The 19641-nt window shown below is 40.3% G+C and overlaps 1 protein-coding gene across 2 annotated transcripts in view; it reads right to left on the bottom strand.

Moving 5' to 3' along the window:
- CC2D2A (coiled-coil and C2 domain containing 2A) overlaps positions 1–14644 on the bottom strand; it is a 46404-nt gene extending 31760 nt beyond the window's left edge. For both annotated transcript variants that reach the window (XM_042812435.1, XM_042812436.1), the window contains exons 1-11: positions 14532–14644; positions 14092–14191; positions 9913–10001; positions 9301–9402; positions 7451–7546; positions 6593–6763; positions 6268–6421; positions 4851–4987; positions 1881–2012; positions 1503–1712; positions 523–623 (exon numbers count right to left, since the gene is read on the bottom strand). In XM_042812435.1, the coding sequence (XP_042668369.1) occupies positions 523–623; positions 1503–1712; positions 1881–2012; positions 4851–4987; positions 6268–6421; positions 6593–6763; positions 7451–7546; positions 9301–9402; positions 9913–10001; positions 14092–14191; positions 14532–14612 (1373 nt within the window). In that variant the 5' untranslated portion in view covers positions 14613–14644. The remainder of the gene's footprint in view (positions 1–522; positions 624–1502; positions 1713–1880; positions 2013–4850; positions 4988–6267; positions 6422–6592; positions 6764–7450; positions 7547–9300; positions 9403–9912; positions 10002–14091; positions 14192–14531) is intronic.
- Positions 14645–19641: the final 4997 nt, after the last annotated feature.

The following is a 19641-nucleotide window of genomic DNA, read 5'->3' as shown; positions in this document are numbered from 1 at the left end:
AACAATAACTGTAATATTGTAAAAGAAAACTCCACCATTTTATATTAACCCACTGGCAAAAAAAACTAAAGATGACCAACACACCTAAAAATGCACAGTGAATCAAGAGAACAGTTTTGATGCCAAGAGCCTTGTGTAATGAGAACAAAGGAGATGGAAAAAACCCAAGCTTTTTTGTCTGTTCAAACATCTGCTCGTCACTTGCAGTACTGGGTCAGCTTCCATGCATCAGCTGACCTTACTTTAACCAAACTTTAATTGTGCAAAGAACATCAGTAATTTCTAAGTAACCAATAAGAGGTAATCAAATTAGACTACTTTTGAATATAAGATTCCTACCCATGCTGTATTTTCTTCATGTTTTTTTACTCAACTTATTGGTAAAATTTCTTATGCCTTCAAAATTATTCTACAGCCATTTCCAAGAATGTAGAAGTTCAGCATAAATTATATTCTGATCCAGCATCGAACAGAAAAGGAATACAGTTTTTGAAAGCACTGAGTTAACAAATCCATACCTACCTGATTTCAATTTTGTATTCAGGTATGCTCTGTTGTGCTGTAGGACCAGAAGCACCAGCACTGTCAGCACTACGCTGCACAGCATTCCTCAAAGCACGCAGCTTAAATGAAAAAAAAAAAAAAAAAAAAGAATTAACAGAGAGCATGACATTTATGAGGCATACAGTACAATACAGCTCTGAATGTCCTGCTTCTTCAATTAGAAAATCATGGTTTTGCTACATCTGATTTTTTAAGGTGAAATTCTAATTTGGGTCCCTAGAGACTCGTACCACTGCATCAGACCTAGACAAAGGGGCAAGACAGATTCTGAGAGCTCAGCAAAGAGAAGAAGAAAAAATAAAAAGGTGAGCACAGAAAAAACCAACAAACACCCACAACAAAACAAAAGCTTCTACAAGAGCTCACTGGGATGAAAATGTACCACTAAAGGTAAGTCCAGGAAGTGAAGAAACAAGAGGAATGAGGGGATATGATGAGTGAGTTACAGAAGCTGGGCAACAGCACAAAAAAATTTAAGTGTAACATACTGCATTTTACAACTGAAAGACCGGAAAGTTTGAAGACGAGACAGGCCTGGGAACAACAGCTTGGGTTCAAATATACTTCTGAAACCATATTTTGATTACAAGGGGCCCCACCTTCAATTACCATTAGAAGATATGCTCAACAGAATTACAGGGGTTGGAAGGACAAGTGAGCATATCACTGAAAACATACATTGGCATACATACTACAAACGAATCCCATTGGCACTTGAAGAAAAAGAAGATTTCAAGACAGATTTTGAAACAAAGAATAACTGATTCCAAAATGAGGACCAAAAGGTCCTAGTATCTAACCTAAACTTCCCCCCATCTCAGTTTAAAACCATTCCCCCTTGTCCTATCACCACCCACCCACTTAAACAGTCATTCCCCCTCCTGTTTATACACTCCCTTCAAGTACTAGAAGGCCACTACAAGGTCTCCCAAAAATACCTTGTCTGTGAGAAGTTCGGTAAGATTCTTCTGTTTTCTGGCTAAATACTGATCATATAACTGAGCCAGCTTAGCTGCTAACACATGTTCACGGCTAAAACAGGGATGATGTGTGAATATTAGTCCAGAAATATCAATATCCAGTTGAAAGGGCCCCTGAAAATCTCCAGGTCCAACGAGATACTGATTGGCAGCTGTTGTTTTTATTGCCTGAAAGGAAATAAATAAATAAATAAATGGATTTACAAGTTCCAAGACTTAAACTTGGAATAATAAAATAATAATAAAATAATAATAAAATAATAATAAACTTGGAATAATAAAAAACTTGTAAAATAGTTGAGGCCCCCAATAACAACATAAATTAAAAATACCTACCTTTCTATAGATTGTTTCAAGTTCTGGTACAATGCCTTCTTCCAATGAGAATACTGGAGGCCTAGTGGAAGACTGTCTAATTGGATTAGGCAATGCTAAGATTCTGCCATCATCACCAAACCACTCTTTCCCCTGCAAACAAAGATAAAATATATTGTTTCTTCCATATCTAAATGACTTGTAAAAAACAACTATGAAAGAAAAGGTGACTATGAACTATTTCTGACTAAAGACAAGCTTTAGAACCACAGAGTCACAGAACCAAGAGCTTGCTCAAATATATTTACTTTTTTCTTTCAATGTTGAACGTTAACTGACTCAGAAAAGAAAAAAAAAAAATCAACAACACTTCACAGAATCACAGAATTGTAGGGGTTGGAAGGGACCTCCAGAGATCATTGAGTCCAACCCCCCTGCCAAAGCAGGTTCCCTACAGCAGGTCGCACAGGTAGGCATCCAGGCAGGTCTTGAACATCTCCAGAGAAGGAGACTCCACCTCCTCCCTGGGCAGCCTGTTCCAGTGCTCCGTCACCCTCACTGTAAAGAAGTTCCTGCGCACATTTGTGCAGAACTTCCTATGCTGCAGTTTCCGGCCGTTTCCCCTTGTCCTGTCTCCACTCTCCACTGAAAACAGTCTGTCCTTGCCATTCTGCCCCCCACACCTTAGATATTTGTAGACCTGGATCAGGTCCCCTCTCAGTCTCCTTTTCTCAAGGCTGAACAGACCCAGTTCACTCAGCCTTTCCTCGTAGGAGAGATGCTCCAGGCCCTTCACCATCTTCGTGGCCCTCCGCTGGACTCTTTCCAAGAGATCCCTGTCTTTTTTGTACTGGGGAGCCCAGAACTGGACGCAGTACTCCAGGTGAGGTCTTACCAGGGCAGAGTAGAGGGGGAGGATCACCTCCTTCGACCTGCTGGCCACGCTCTTTTTAATGCACCCCAGTAAGCCGTTGGCCTTTTTGGCCACAAGGGCACACTGCTGGCTCATGGCCAACCTGTCATCCACCAGGACACCCAGGTCCCTTTCCACAGAGCTCCCCTCCAGCAGCTTATCCCCCAACCTGTACTGGTGCATGGAATTATTCCTCCCCAGATGCAAGACTCTATACTTGCTTTTGTTAAACCTCATCCGGTTTTTTTCTGCCCAGCTCTCCAGCCTGTCCAGGTCTTGCTGAATGGCAACACAGCCTTCAGGCGTGTCAGCCAATCCTCCCAACTTCGTATCATCAGCAAACTTGCTGAGGGTGGCCATTATCCCCTCATCAAGGTCATTGATGAAGATGTTGAACAAGACCGGACCCAGCACTGGCCCCTGAGGAGCACCGCTGGTTACAGGCCTCCAACCAGACTCTGCACCACCAACAACGACCCTCTGTGCTCTGCCAGTCAGCCAGTTCTCAACACACCTCACTGTCCACTCATCTATCCCACATTTCCTCAGCTTTGTTATAAGGATGTCATGGGGGACAGTATCAAATGCCTTGCTGAAATCAAGGTAGACTACATCCACTGCTCTCCCCCTACCCACCCAGCCAGAGACAACATCATAGAAGGCTACCAGGTTGGTCAAGCACGACCTCCCCCTTGTGAACCCGTGCTGACTACTCCTGATAACCTCCTCTTCTTCCAGTTGTCTGGAGATGACATCCAATACAAGCTGTTCCATCACCTTTCCAGGGACAGAGGTGAGGCTGACTGGCCTGATATTTAAACTGGCCTTCATATTTAAACATTGTATTATCTTAAATGGCTAGAATTCAAAGAATTGTTGTTTCGACTGCCACCCACAGCTTTAAATTGGAATATAAAAATTATAAGGCAAAGAATCATAAAACTAAACAACAGCTCAGAGCGATCCTCTCTCCAAACATCTCTCAACTTCTCTAGTCTAGAACCTGAAACCCAAATTAATTAAGGAGCAGCATCTATAAAAGCAGATGAGGTGATGATTGCTATCCATGCTTCACAGATGAACCACTGACCTAATTCATCTCTTTGCTCTCATGAACAGAATCCAAGTAAAGTTTAAACCAGTGCAGTTGCTGAAAGATGCTAGGCCCTCTTATGCACACCTGTTTTAAGCTGACTCTAGCTAGAGCCAAATACACTGATGTAATCACACAGTAAAGCAATCCAGAAAAAAAAGTGGTTGAAAACAAACAGTCATCAATTCTAGACCTGAACTGCTTCATGAAAGAGCCTTTCCTAGCACAGGAGAAAGTCAAAGAACTTCATGAAGGCTTGGTGCCACGATCGCTTCTGACAATTGAAGAAGTGACTCAGTGAACCTTCTGGGTGCCTTCCAACTTCATAATTCTATGAACTATAAGAAAATATAGAGAGGAACTGCTATGCTCTAGTTTGAATGCATACTAACCTACACACCACTTAGTACAGCATAAAACCTACCAAAGCACCTTCTCAGGCTATCTTATCAGCTACTCTATAAATCTCCAACACAACCAGATAATTTACATAACATCTAATTACACTTACAATCTGATCAATAAATTTCTACAGATACATCACCCATGTTACCTTTACTGAACACAGATGATATTCCACACTTGCTGTTATGATCACACTACATCACTACAGTGCCCAGTCCTGATTTTGTCTTTATACACACCACTAGCTCCCTTCTTATTAAAACATCAAATTATATTTACTCCCATTTTAGAGGAAAATAAACTGTGGCACATACAAGCAAAGTGATCTGTCCCTCAACAAGCTCTGAGTGAAGCCAAGATGACATCAGTTTTTTAAGACCCAGTCTGACACCCTATACATTGGGAAACACTAAAATACACTCCAACAAAAATCCCCATTTCTTGAAGTCCAATATAGCCATACATTTTGAAGATGAAAGCCCCAAATTACCATGATTACCATGATGGCCCATAGAGTAGCAAAATCAAATACTGATAACAAAGAAGTCTGAAGACAGCTAAGAATACAATGATGACTTACTTGCTCCTGTCTCAGAATTCTGTTTTCCAAAATATTTTGATTAGATGGTGATACAAAGGGCCTTTCTTCTGCATAAAGACCCTCATCCTCAAGGTACCTAGGCTGCATGTTTTCAGGCATCTTCTGAGAAGTAGGCACTAACAAGAAATTATACATAAATCACGTGAAAGATCTTAAAACTGCCATTCTAGTTTGCTTATTCTGTAACAGCCTATGCTGTGCATTCTTTAAATAAATGGTATTCCATATTGAGCGTGCTGCCAGCAGTATATTCATTCCTAAGAAAAATTTTAAAAAGTATATAACAGAAATAGGTCATTTTCTTTATCAGGACAGATCCACAGGTTAATTCTATCATAGAAGTATCACAGATCCTCCAAACAGATCATTAAACATTTGCTTTAAATATTCTTTCAATAAATCAGTGGAGTTTCATTTTAATAGTTTCTTTTCTAACCCTGTTAAACCTTTCCAGCAGTAACAATTGATTACACAAACATTTTGAAGCCAATCTCAGATAAAGCAAAGCTTTAACTACTATTGCTAGTTTGGTTCAGGCTACTCTTGTACAAAACCCAGAACATGCATAAAAACTCACGATAACTAGTAATAGCAGGCAAGATTCTTTAAACACCATTTGCAGCATAACTTCACTGGTGTGTATGTGTGGGCTTAGTACTTTTTTAAAGATCAGTCTCTGCCTGCATCCAAGTGAGTAATTATACCAATAGAACAGTAGATACAGCGATCCCCTACAGCAAAACACAGCAGAACACACTGGAAGCAGTCAGAACTCAGATGCAAGACATGAAAAAGGAGAGGAACCAAATGTCAAAATTGTGGTACTTCGTCCCAAGCTGTCCTGGTATCATTTTAGTTACCTATCATTACAAAAGTCATTTCTGTTTCTTTCACTTCAAATATTAAATAGCAAGTAATACCCTTACATCACAGAAATCCTAATGCTACATACACAGAATCACAGAATCATTAAACGACTCTTGGCAAGCTTGTCATATGGAAAGAAATTACTGATGTGTTCAAGTAAATACCACATATTATGCAGCACATGAATCACTTTTAGTACCCTACACTGTAACCTGCTGTATATGCTAAATAACAGCTAAAGCCCAGCGAAAAAGGGGCCAGCCACCTTCTATTTACCACAGAAGGCACTACATTATACTCCAGAGCAACCAACGTGCCAGCACAGCACATGATGGCGATTTGTGAAGGTTTGCACATCACTGTTAGCACATTTGGTCAGATCTTTTCAGACACAGACTTACCTGGATGATCGGTGTCAAACACAGCCCTTAAGTCTCTCCCTGCTGCCAGTCAGATACACAATTTTTCAGTAGATCAAAGAGTGCAATGCTACGCAAAGTCCAGAAGGAAAACTGAATCAGCTTCATACCTGTCTGCATGCTGGGAATGAACAGAAATTCTTTCTCTTTTTGCAGTTGTTCAGAGTATCTTTCACACTCAGCAGGCTTCATTATTAGAAAATCTTCATCTGCCTGTCCCATCATGAACAGATCAGCATCTTTAACTAGGCGTGCATCTTCATCCTATATTCAGGTGCAAACATCACCATTAGCTCACCTATTTCTTAAAGTAGAGAATTTTACAAAGTACACTTTCAGAACTTTTAAGGAAACAAAAGCTGCCATTTTGTATCAGATAATTAAAATTAATTCAAGTCTGATTAAAATTATGAACATTTATTCTATAGCTCACACCGTTTCATCCTCCTCTTGTTCTTCCTCATGGGTTTCTACATATTCTTCTGCCTCTTCTTCATTTAATTCACTCCTTTTCCGTGCTCCCGCCTTTATACCCTCTGGTTCAGGATCAAAATTGAAGGTAAAGAAATTATATGCTTCTTCAGCAGAAGGATAATCACTCTGGGCCTGTGAAAAGAAAAAAAAAAGTAATATAAAAATGTTTTTAAAGAAACTTAAGATAAGCAGAACTATCTTTCCATTCATATTAGCAGTAATGGCAAGTATAAACACTTGTTACTGGATAGCTATTTGCTCTGGAACAGACCCCACACAAGTGCTCTAAATGATTTAAATATTTTTAGATATCAATGAGAAGAACGTTTTAAATTCTGGCTACAATGCAGATACCATTATATAATGGTGGATAATAAAAATGCAGACGAATCACTTAAAGATAAATTTATAATTGTATTTTGCCTGTGCAAGACTAAGACACCAGTGAGTGTTAGGATTAAAGCTCCCATAGAAGAATGAACATGAGCATTTTTTATTATAAACATTTGTGTTCCTTTAACTAAGAGTTGGTTTCAGTTCATAGGATTTTAAAAGGAACATTTTCCTCCAAGCTCCACAAATTGTGTACAGATGGATATATTTCATTTTATAAAATTAAATAACCCCATGTCATTCTTATGTTTGGTTTCCATCTCATACTCCAATTCTACGCATACACTGTTGGAGAATTTTTAAATTACACAAACTCCTTTTCATTGCTCAAGACCAAATTCTGCCTGCTTACTCAAACAGAATCAGAAAGCCTGATGCTTAAATAAAATTAATGTCAGTTATTGAAATGAAAGAATTGGTACTTACCTCTGACTTCTGCTTGAGTTTTTTCACAGAATCAGAAAACTTTATTTTTGATGACAAGAGAGATTCATCCCTCATCTCTTCAAGTTTATCACCAGACTGAACCAAAAAAATACGTAAGTTTTAACACAACGGTTCATCAAAAAAGCAAGCAACCAACAAACTACAGCTGAATACTGATTTGATTAGATGTTACCCCCTGAGGGGAGAAACGAGAAATCTGCCCATCCCAGGGGCTGGAGAAAGGAGAGGCTGACAGCTCAAGCCTGGAAGCTGAGGCAGTGCTGCTGGTTGCCCAACAACACTGCCTACAGGGAGAACCAATGAGCCCAAGGCCAGCTACATCAACTGACTCTGTTGAAATAAGGAATAATATATTTGCCATCCAAAAAAAAAAAAAAAAAAAAGCACTCTCTATTGCTTGGGTGCCTGAATACAAACTTTTTTTTCCCCCCTTTTCCCCCTCTCAAACAATTATTGTAGGCTACTCTGAAACCCTGTGGATGACATTCCCCTGCCTTCTCAAGAAAGGAAATAGCACAGTTGTCCTCTCCCTCCTTTCTGAAGCTTCAATCCAGGCATGCCCAACTCACAGCCCGTGTGTGGCCCAGCACAGCTCACAACACAGCCTGTCCTTTCCCTGCTCCAAGTGCCATCATGGCAGCGGTTCTGCGCTGCTGAGTGGCCAGGCACAACCATCACTCAGCACCAAGGGAACACTGGTGCACTAGGAACCCCGTGTGGGTTGAAACCAGGACACAGGGAAGGTTCAGTGCAGTGCTAACTCAGCTGATGGCAAATAATGTGATGGATTTTGTTACACTTGCTAAACACAGTCCTATGAACAGCAAAAAATATGCAGCCATGCTTTCTGTTTTGATAAAGGAATTTGTGAATAGGTTTCAAGACTGCAAAAAAAAAAAAACCTATCACCCATTATTTTGGTTTATTTGCATTTTCAGTCAGCACAAATACATTACTTGTGAATGTTCATATGGAATGCATGGAGTTGCAATCTAAAATTTGATCACGTTTCTTTAGCAGACTTTTACAAGACCTCTCCCCCATCAGAGAGAAATATCTCTCACTTCACAGTTACACCTCACTCACACCACTGCTTTTTGGCAGCATTTACACTTGTGGACAATTGCTGTCAAGGATGAAGCACAAGAAGAGTAAAATTTCAACAAAAATTTCTGATGAACACTTTGAGAGCTCACTAACAATTGCAGCCAGTGCCATCAAACCAGTCTGATGCATTAGTTTCACAAACACATCCCACTAAATTTTCTGCTTTTATTGCTCTCTTTTTATAGGTTCTAATAAAAAAACTTAAAATAAGTTTTGTTACTTTATACACATTAATGATATTCTACGTTTAATGACAGCTGCTCCAAAACTAACAAAGAATATCCGTGCCAGTTTTACAGGTATAAACTTTGTTAGTTGGTTAATACAGAATTACTTTTCTAACAAAGAATATGCTCACACTAAAAAATATATATACAGAAAATAGTGACAAGGAAATGTAAATACAGTGCAATGACAAGGCTAACCTGTAGTGGTTACAACATTTAGCAACTCCACTATGTAAACTCATGTAAAGCTATCATAGAGTGCCCCTTTCTCTAACAGTAACTTAAATACTTCAAGGTATCTTAAACAACACAAGTAATGAGCCTGTCAATGACAAGTTTAACAGGATACCTACACTGTAATTAAAGAAAAACGATCATGGTTAAACATGTACATTAAAAGCAGTAATTGGGGAGGTTCCTTTTAACAAAAGCAAATGATATAATTTCAGTCACAATAAAATGGATGAAACTGATCTTCTGTAGTTGAGCCCTTACCCCTTTATCCAATCTGAGTTCTGCTTTCCTTTCCCTGATGCTTTTTAAATGCCTTGGCCGTGGACCTGGGTCTTCTTGAGATAAAGAAGCTTCTGCTTTTGACTAAGCAAACGAAAAAAAAGCTCAGTGGTAATATAAAATGTAATAACACCAAAGCTACAGTAATTCCCAGGAACTCAACATCTCATGCATGCTTGCATTAGGGACTGAATCTTTTATTTATAATAATCAGCTTAAGTGCTTTTTAGACCTAGATGTTAATACTCCTTATTAACCCACAGAGTAAACTTGCAAGCAAATCTACTCATTTCAAAAGAGCGTTAACAACGTTTTTGATGCAAATATACAAGAATCTTGTAACAATTTCATAATTTTAATTATTACAAAGAATAACACAACTGGAATATAAACCTCAGGAAAAAAAAAAACACACCACCACAGCATGAGAAAGTCACTGGAAAAATAACTGCACCAAAGAATCAATCAAATATTAATTCAGCCTTAGAAATAAAAAAGCAGATCCAATCAGCCACATGTAACACTAGGAAAGCAAACTGAAGCTGTTGGTACTTCGAAGAAGAAAGCCAACCAAAGAACTTGAAGGTCACACACCCTGGCTGCTTTTAGTTTCTCTCTCATACGCTCCCTGATGGAAAGTTCTGAAAATCCCATTCTTGATGTAGAAGGCACAGGGGGCAAGCCTGAAAGAGAAAACACACAGTGACACGATCAAATGGGTTGTTTTGTAAAAGACATCTTAAATTATGTAAAATAAGCTTATTTATAGCCCACAGACTCCCATGTTCCAACAAAAAGCATGAGGAAGTAGAATTGTGTTTGTTTTTGCAATTCAGACCTTACAGACCATTAATTTAAATGCCTTCGTTGCAACAAATCTAGCTTTTACAATGTGCTCTTACAGAATTCCTATTTGTTGTAGCCTTTAAATTAGCGCTCCCAGAAAGTCCAGACTTTTCTTTCCAAAATATAAAGTGAATAAGAACTCATCTCCAATCAAACTTATCAAGACCTCACTTTCATTTGAGGGTAGATGGGATTCCCTCCCCTCATCTTCTACACCAAACAGATAATGATCTCCTGTGGCAGATTCAAGCCACTCCTGTAGAGCAACCTCATACCCTACTGTGTACCTCAATTTCTAAATAGAAAGGATAAATAATTATCCTGGTGTTTTTAAAAAAGCTATGGTCTTGGGGACAGAAACACAAAGGAGTGGACGCCTACAACCCACCCTCTCATACGAAATGATTAAGTGTACACTATAAATGAGATTGCATGTGCAACCAAATGGCTGAAGTTCTGCCAGCTTTCTGTATTGAGCAGAACTATATTTGTGCTCTACATGTTACTTGGAGGCAGCACCCATTTCCCTTCCATTGGGCTGCACTGCCACATTAAGAGGCTCACATTTATCCTCTTCACAAAGCCCTCCAGGATATTTTAGCAGAAAATTGCTTAGAAAACTTACAGCTTGAAAAGTGATCAGTTCAAGGCTTCTCTTATTGAAAGAATTAATTAATTTCTTCATTAATGAAACAGATTCTAGTTATATAGTTTTCTCCTCATCTGCCAGTTTGAACAAGCTTGTTTGCAAATATTTAGAAGACAGTAAGAAATAACAGCAGGCCTATATGAGCCAAGATGAAGTTATCAAGCCAACTGTTCTTCAGCAGGCATTTTATCCAGCCCTGGGATGGTTTAGGAAAAAAAACAACAGGTTCTGAGTATGCACTGTAGAAAATGTCTGCCATTGGGAAATATTTTGTCACAAAGAGGTGGATACAGAGGGGGACCTGGAAGTCACTAGAAAACTACATTTAAAAAGATGAGCAAGTAACAGCTGTTAAATTCAAAGTCCATACTGTTTAGGTATTAGGATCTGCTGAAATGAAGATTCTGTGTACAAGATGTGCAGGCAAAGCGTATCAGAAGTCTCATTTACCGATGGACTTCACTCTTAATTTCTGGAAATAAGGAAAAAAAATCCTCTTTCACAGAACTCTGTTCTGCTTTCTGTTTGTTTTACTACCTGGAGGCATTCAAGGCCAGGCTAGATGTGGCTCTGGGCAGCCTGGTCTAGTGGTTGCACATAGCAGGAGGATTGAAACTAGATGATCACTGTGGTCCTTTCCAACACAGGCCATTCTATGATTCTATGAAATTGAAGCCTACTGAAAGTTCCTGCACACAGAAAGGCCGTGTGTCGTCCAGAGAGGGAAATGACAGACTTAATTACAATATAAAAAGTCTCCAAAATCAGCTGTAGAATATCCATCATTGCAAGTCTCCATGGTATTTTTTGTGTTTAAAGTGATCCTAATCCAGTGTGTAAAACCATAATATACTTCATTGGAGCAACTGTTTCATTTCAATTTCATCCCAATTAATGAAAAATGCCAAACAACAGATAAGAATCTGCTTTCAATTTTCTGAAATACGTGACAATTCCCTGTAAATGCTTTCAGACAAGCCAGGTTAAAGTGAACAACGTAAACATTCAAAAACAGCACAGAAATACTCAGCCATCACGTACAGCATCTGCAGAACTGATGTTCCACATGTAGAAAATTTTCTTCATGAATGAATCAATACCTTGTGATAACAGGGGAATGATGCGTTTTGTATGAAATGAAAAACATTTTAAGCCTTTAATAGTTGTGGCAAAACTAAATCAACGCATCAATTACTGCGAGACTCTGCAATTCCTTGGAAGAAAGATCACACAAACGTTTACTTTATTTCTCTGTGCATGGAATGTTATCCTGCTTGTGTGAACGGGCTCTACAGCCAATTTGTTGTTAGCTTTAAGATATACTTATGAAGCAGGAGAAAACAGACATCTCCAAGAGCATCACTTTTTCAGGACTGCATCAAAGCAGTTCACACTGTGTTTTACACTGGAAGCACCATTATGCTACGATGGATCTGTATTTCACTCCATACAGATATGACCTAGATACAAAGACAAAATTTGGAACTGTGATTTGTTATTCTTACTGCTGGACTGATATATCACCACATTTTTCAATTTAAGAAAGGTACACAGGCACCTAAAATGGCACAACATGACTGTATGGGAACTGCTGAATCACGGCCTGAACCTCTGACTGATCACCCGAGGCGAGCAATGAGTCAGCCCTGGGAGCACAGGTGAAAGCAATTCTCCTGTGCTGCCAGAAGGGGTGGAGCCTGGCTGCACCTCTCCTACACCCATTTAAGAGCTGGCTACCTGTGGAGAAGGATCTCTTCTGGAGATCCGCTCCGCAGGAGTTTAATAAATGAGCTCAGGATATAAGTAAGCGTCCTATTTTTTCTGCTTTGGTGTAATAACTGCGTAGCCAAGCTCTCTGGTACATCTCATAACTATAACATCTGTACATTCATTAATTGTACGTTGACACTAAATGAAAAAAGTAAAGCTCTATCATTGGTTGCATTAGAAAAATCAAGAGTAAAGACTGACTGAACTGCTGAAGACCAACAGGAACAAACATCTGCTGTGACTATGAAAAGAAGAAATAGATACGTTATATATTTTAAGGAAAGTCTGCCATACTGGGACCAGAATGAGAAAGTGAACATATAACACGAGCATAGAAGAAAGCAAACCCTTGAGGGACATCACAAACTCAAAGTTCTGCAGCCGTTTACCATCACCCACTTGCATTAAAATACAGTTCCTTTTTCATAGAAAGGTTTGTGCGTGTGTATTTTAACACCACAGAGGCACTACAAACAAGGAAGCAATACAAAAAGTGGAGAGCTGTTCTTTTTTTAAGATGAGTGTCTTTGGAAAACAAACAAAACAGACTGATGAACTGTACTCCTATAAAGTGAACCACTTTAATTCAGATCACCACAAGCTCTCACTCCATCACAGCAAAGCTAACAGAATTCCAGAAAAGAGGGATTTCAGAAGAAATAACAGTGAAATTTTATTGAGTAAAATCTGAGGAAACAAAACACTTTTCAGAAGGGAACTAATGGCCAATTCTCCTTTCAGTGCACTGCTGTGCTGTTATTTCTTGGGAAAAGGTGTTTCTGTAAAATAAAACCACCATCACTAGAGGATGTCTCTTGATTTCCTCACAGGATCGATCCCAACAGCTGTTGGCCTGCAGCTCATCCCTTCCTGGAACATGCAGGCATGAAGATCTTCAAAGAGAAGCACACGTTCCTACACCACAGGTGCCCACAACGAATACCATACTGGTAAAATAAGCTCAAGGACAACACGTTTCACTTTGGCACTGATGATGAAAACCTGAAATGGGCTTGGGGTTTATTGACTCTTTAATTAGCTCTTTTATAAAGCCTATTTACGTGAGCCCGTAAAGCTCCGCAGTTGGATTCACAACGCTAACGTTCCCCGAGGTATTTGTTCAGCAGGAATATCACAGAGATTCCGCTACAGATGTCCGCCGTTACTGGGAGGTCCCAAAAGGCTCCGTCCATTCGGCAGCGGGACGTTCGCTTCCCACGGCCTCGCCCGCGTCCCTCCCGCACGCCCTTTATCCCGGCAGAACGGAGGCGAGCAGCCCGTCAGCGACCGCAGGCATCACCGGGCTTCAGCCACAAAACACGAGCTTTACACTCAAACACGAAAATCCTTTCCGCCCAAGGCAAAACTCTTTTAAAAGAGCGTGTTTTTAAACTGTAGAATCGCTCAATTCGGGAAAGCCCGCGCACACGTACCCCCACGAAGCAACGCCAGCAGCGCAGCCCCGACCGCCCCTCCCCGCCCCGCCCGCGGCCGGCGGAGTCACTCACTGCGCAGCGTCGGAGGGGCAGTGGCCGCCGGCTCTGCTGCCATGTCGGCGACGTTCTCTCGCTTTGCCCGCGGCTCGGGGGACCCGGGAGGTCCCGGCAGCTGGAGCGGGACAGAAATGAAGGGGAGAACGCATGAGTGAGGGGCAGTAGGGGAACGGGACGAGGCGCGGCCGCCGGCGGTACGACCCCCGACCCCAAAGGGGAGGGGAAAAAGCGCGAGCGCGCATGCGCGGGTCGCGCTCAACGCCGTGTACGCGTGCGCGGCGGGCGCAGTACTCTCCCTCTCGACCGCTGAGGAGCCGCCGTGTGCGCTGCGTTCCGTCACAGATGTTGTCGCTAGTCAACGAGAACCCTGCTAAGGAGCTTCCCTGTGCCTTTAGTAGGCCAAACAGTGGAACTCAGTGAAGTTAGAAAACACAGCCATGCATTTGTCTACTTACTTCCCTAAGGCATCTTCCTTCGTTGCTTATCTCCTCGCACCAGTTGCCTGTGTCCATGGAGGGATTTGTTCCTCGTGCCATACTGATGGAGTTCTCAGTTCAAGCACGGTTGCTCCTAAAGTAGTTTTCCAGATCAGAAAGCAGGACAAGTGTTTTTTACTTGAGGCTAAATATGTTCAACTAGCGACCGAAAGATAAAGTAACCAACTTTACATACTTCTAACTAATTCTATTTTATATTGACGCAATTCACAGCATTATGGTAGCTAATGGTGACATGTTTGCACAGGATTAAAGCGTAACTGCAAACCTGCATTAGGTACAGTAGTACTGATTGTATGGATCTGTGGATTACATGAGCCTAACGGACACTACTGAGTTATTAATTATTGTGTATACAAATGAGTGCCTGTCACTCAGTGAAATATCATACAAGCATTTGGGCTGGAAGGGACCTTGAAAGTCTGTCTAGTCCAAGTATCCTGCACTGAACAGGGACACCTACAGCTGGATCAGATGCTTAGAACCCCATCCAGCCTGACCTTGAGTGTCTCCAGGACATCTCTAGATGAGCTGTTATAGTGCCTCGCTACCCACACTGTAAGAAAATGTTTCTTTACATCCACTCTACATCTCCATCTTTCAGTTTGAAACCATTTCCCCTTGTACTACCACAGCATGCCTTCACTGAGTGCTACTATTGCTTCACCTCAGCTGTTTGTTTTTTCTTTTTTCCCCTCCACAGAAAGCTTGCACCAACAATATAGATCTACCACCAAACAGCATAATTTAGTCTGTATTTTAAAAATCCTGAGAAATAACTCACAGGAGTAAAACACAGGAAGTTTTTCCACACCCTGCTGCACCTCCTTTAGCAAGAGTGCCTGCACAAAGTATCCTATTTCGCCATCCATTCTTTGCACTGGATATGTAAGCTCATGCATACTTTCCTCAAAGACTGCATCCAACCCAAGCAGTACTCTCTGTTAGGAAATGCCTAGTATAAAGGCAGAACAGGCAGAGGAGAAATGACATTGTTATCTTCCACCTAAGCATATTCCCTGCTTTCCCCAAAGGATTTCCAGGTTGCTAAACAGCACCTTTAGGTTGCACAGGGAAGTGAACTTGCCCTAAGAGTGGTTTTGTTAGGCAAACAGGACACTCCCTAAGCACCTTTGCATTCACCTTAGCACCATTTATAACAGCACCTTGCACCATGCACACATGCTAAGCATGATGTGCCTGCAAACTGCAGTTTCCTGGCTGCATGCAAATTTAATCAGATAACAGCTTTGTGACACAAAAATTGTAACACTGCAAGAAGCTGCAGCGTTTTTGTTGCTCAGCTCATAAACTTCTTTTTCATATCAAACTTTTATGTATCACATTTAAACAGTCTGCTGAAGGCACATGAAAATGGAGAATGCTGGCAACAAACCAGAAGGGCCTTATGGCCACTTTCTTTAACAATTCTTTATCATTTCTTGAAATTAAGTACTAGAGCAGCACTAAAAAAAAGAAGTAGTGAACTGAAAGCAAGTACACTAAAGCTCTCCATTAGCTGTTTCTGAAGAGGCTGTTTCCAAAGCAGTAAAACTCCAAAACAAACAGAAGTTTCTCTAACTCCTCTTCACAAAATGAGTTACATCAGAAATATGTGGAAAACCACTCTGAGGGTTTTGGATTCCTAAACTGTCTCACCCATGAAAACCCGCAGAACACTGTGATATGATATCTGAAGGAAAATAATTGTCTCCTACCTGGGTTTTCTGATACAGCAGCTGTGGGACTGCCAGCAGCCAAGCACAGCAGCCTCCCCTAGCAACAGGCTGCTCTGCTTTTTAAAGAGAAAGGCTCAGATTCTGCCCCTTCTGCCACTAAAGCCATTCTGGAAGACTTCTTTTGTTTTGTAGACAATTTTTTTTTACAGTAAGAGGGAAAGAGAAAGCTATAAGTAAAATACAGGGAAGATGAAGAAGTGATTGCAGCTCCTGCTGACAGCACCTTATCCTAATCATTGCATTGGAGTAGAGGAGATCTGTCAGTGCTACCAGACAGTTTGTAGAAATGTGAATTGTCTTACATATGGTTCCTAATTTTTATAGGTACAAAGCAATTTATAGTATTCCTAAAAAATCTGGAAAGATCTTTTCTGCTGAGCCAGGTTGTTAAGAAGTAATTTCTTACAATAACATTTGCATCAGTATCTTTATAACAGCCAGAATAAACAACACTGTGGGTACTAAATGGAGTTGTTGCTAAACCTGTTTATAATTGCCCCTGTACAATCAGCCCCTGTAACTTCTGAAGGTCTGTTCCTGCAAAGCTTTAATAGCTGGAATCACATGAAAAGAGATGGCTGAATTGTCTCCTATTTCTGAAAGTGGTTATAAAAAGTCATGGGAAGAAGTAAACAGTCACAGAAGATGAAAGATCTGTAGTATGGACATTTAGTTAAATTAAGTGGAACTATCACAGCTAGAAGGAGCTGGCATGAGAATATTTTTCAAGAATGGAAATGTCAGGTTTTTGAAGGTGATGTGTCCAGTCCACAATTTCTGATATCTGCAAAGTCTGCAAATATGAACAGCATTATTAAGGAACATTAAAGTAGTACCCTAAAGGAACAGTGGGAACCTTTGCTTACCAGGATGAAAAGCTACTTAAAAACATGTCAGGACAGACATGACTCCACTCCCAGAAATAAGACAGAATTTAAGCCATATATGATTCCTGGAGGGGAGAAAAACACATTTATTTCAGTCAGCATCATAAAAACAGGGAAGCCCAGTGTCTTTGATTGCACTGTGCAGCAGATGCAGTGCTCCAAATGAGATGATGTGACAAGCTTTGCTGTGTTAGGTGCAGCACTGTCACTGATGTTTTGCTAAGCATGGCATTTGGAGCAGACAGAACCTGTGGGAGCTTGCAGAGGGAAACGATTATAAAAAGCAAAATGTTGATCTTTAGTGAAAGAGAGCCTTCAGGTTTTATGGCTGGGGCCATGGCTGTGGGCCTTGTTTTTGGTACTACCATCTCACCACAGCGCCCTACATCTGCTGCTCAGGGAGAGGCTGTGCTGGCTGCCCCGAATGAGGCAGGCCACAGGGTGATCTCACCAAATAAGATGTTGTTGTATTATTAGAATAGAAGTTTTGGCTACTGTAGGCAGCTCTGCAGTGATCTCAACCTCAGAGAGGTTACAAAGAAGGGAGAACAAACTCTGCTCAGCGTGATTATTTTAAACTGATTGCACCTCACTCCAGTATGACTGGATTCACAAATAAAATTCCTTGAAATTTGTCACACATGGAGGAAAAATCAGTGTTCACTTATCAGACCATCTGCCAGAAGATGCAGGTGGTGTGGAAAGGAGGAAAGCCTGCTGCTTTGGCAGCAGCAGCAGTGGTAGACAAGTTTTCAGATGATTAAAGAGGTTGTTTTTCAACTCAAAGTTTAAATCCCTTACACTATCTTCCCAACCTAAGATTAATGCTCTTTGAAAGTAAAGAACGAAAAGAGAATGCTGGTAAATGGTATTTTTTTTTTAATATAATTCACTCATTTCTAGAAATCTCATCTGCATCTTGCTAAGAGTTCACTTTTGGAGCATCTTGAGAAATACAATTATTTTGTTTTTCAGTAAATCAGTCTTTCTTGTCCGTTTGTTAATGTGACAGAAGCAAGGCTATCCTTTCACAGAAACAACTTTATGAACACAGTGTTATGCTTTATATTGTATTAAGGATTCTGACGGGCGCTTTAAGTTTGAAAAGCAACAATTTTATTATTTATTTGTAATTTATTTGTAATTTGTAATTGATAATCCTTAGAAATTCTTAAGTATGTTGACTTTGGGCACATGAATGAACTATCTAGCCCACCTTCACATACAGTAAAACCTTTGGGAGGACAGCCAAGTTACTGCACTCGAAGCTGTCCAAGGAGGAACTGGAGCATTACTTCATGAAAGGTCTGCCAAGAGGTCACTTGCATCATTATAAAGGTACTGCTGTGTTCTTCTCATCAATCCATATCTTCTGAGAGACGTGTAAATTGCAGTATTAAATTACACCAGTTCTTCCACTTATATTGTTGTCTAAGAGCAGCAATCATACTTCTGCCATCTGAAAGTTGAATGCTAACCTCAGTTCATCACTTAGATATAGGTAATATGAAGAGTCAGGTATCTTCTCCAGCCCCTTCCTTTCTTAAAGCAGGTATTGAATATGTTGTTGTCCAAACTGAGATTTACCCCACCTATTTCTCTGCACTGGTGACAGGAAAAGTAGCAACTAGTTTAGCCTAGGCAATGATGTTATAGAGATTAATGTCAGAGAAGATAATTTCACACTGATGGTTTGGGCTGCAAGAACAATCTCCACATAGGAAAAAAACTTCCTTACTGCTCTTCCAGCAGGTAGTTGTTCAACCATATAAAAAAAATTGCACTCAGGATTGAGGGATATAAACTCAGTGCCAAATAATCCGAAACAGTTTTGTATGTTTGATATTAAAATATAGTTGCATAACATGTTTAATTATTTTTTCTTTTGCCTTAGGAGGTAACTTTCATGAATTGATCGGATGTTTGCAATCAGCATAAAACAAAGCATCACTGAGAACACAGAGATTTTCATCCAAGTGCTTGGAACCTTGTGCACATCAGCATGGGGACGAATATGCCTCTGAAATTCAGAGATACTGACATAACCTCGATTTGGAGTGCTGAGTTTAGGAATGATGTGGAAAAGAACATAACCTCTGAATGCTCTGCAAGCTGAAGTATAAATGCTTTGTTCTGGAATGAATAATCGATTGTTAAAAGCAATGCATTACTCACTGAGAAAGATATACCTACTGAATGAAACAGCACCAGTGCAGCTGAGCAGGTGAAATATCATCAGCCGCTGTGATGCATTGCTTTCTCAACTCTATTTATCTTCTGTTTGCTCTCCTGTATTATTTCTTGGATAGGATTCACCACCTACTGAAATACATATATTAAATAAGCCATGCTTCCGCATAAAACTAAAGTTCCTACTGACTAAATTGCCTGCTATATCATTACAGTTATCCTGAGTATGAAGTACATGCCAATGGATAAATT

This window comes from Centrocercus urophasianus, unplaced genomic scaffold, assembly GCF_019232065.1.
Source record: "Centrocercus urophasianus isolate 14NV4802_14NV808 unplaced genomic scaffold, USGS_Curo_1.0 seq_13, whole genome shotgun sequence".
NCBI lineage: Eukaryota > Metazoa > Chordata > Aves > Galliformes > Phasianidae > Centrocercus > Centrocercus urophasianus.
This window is presented reverse-complemented; position numbering and strand designations above follow the sequence as displayed.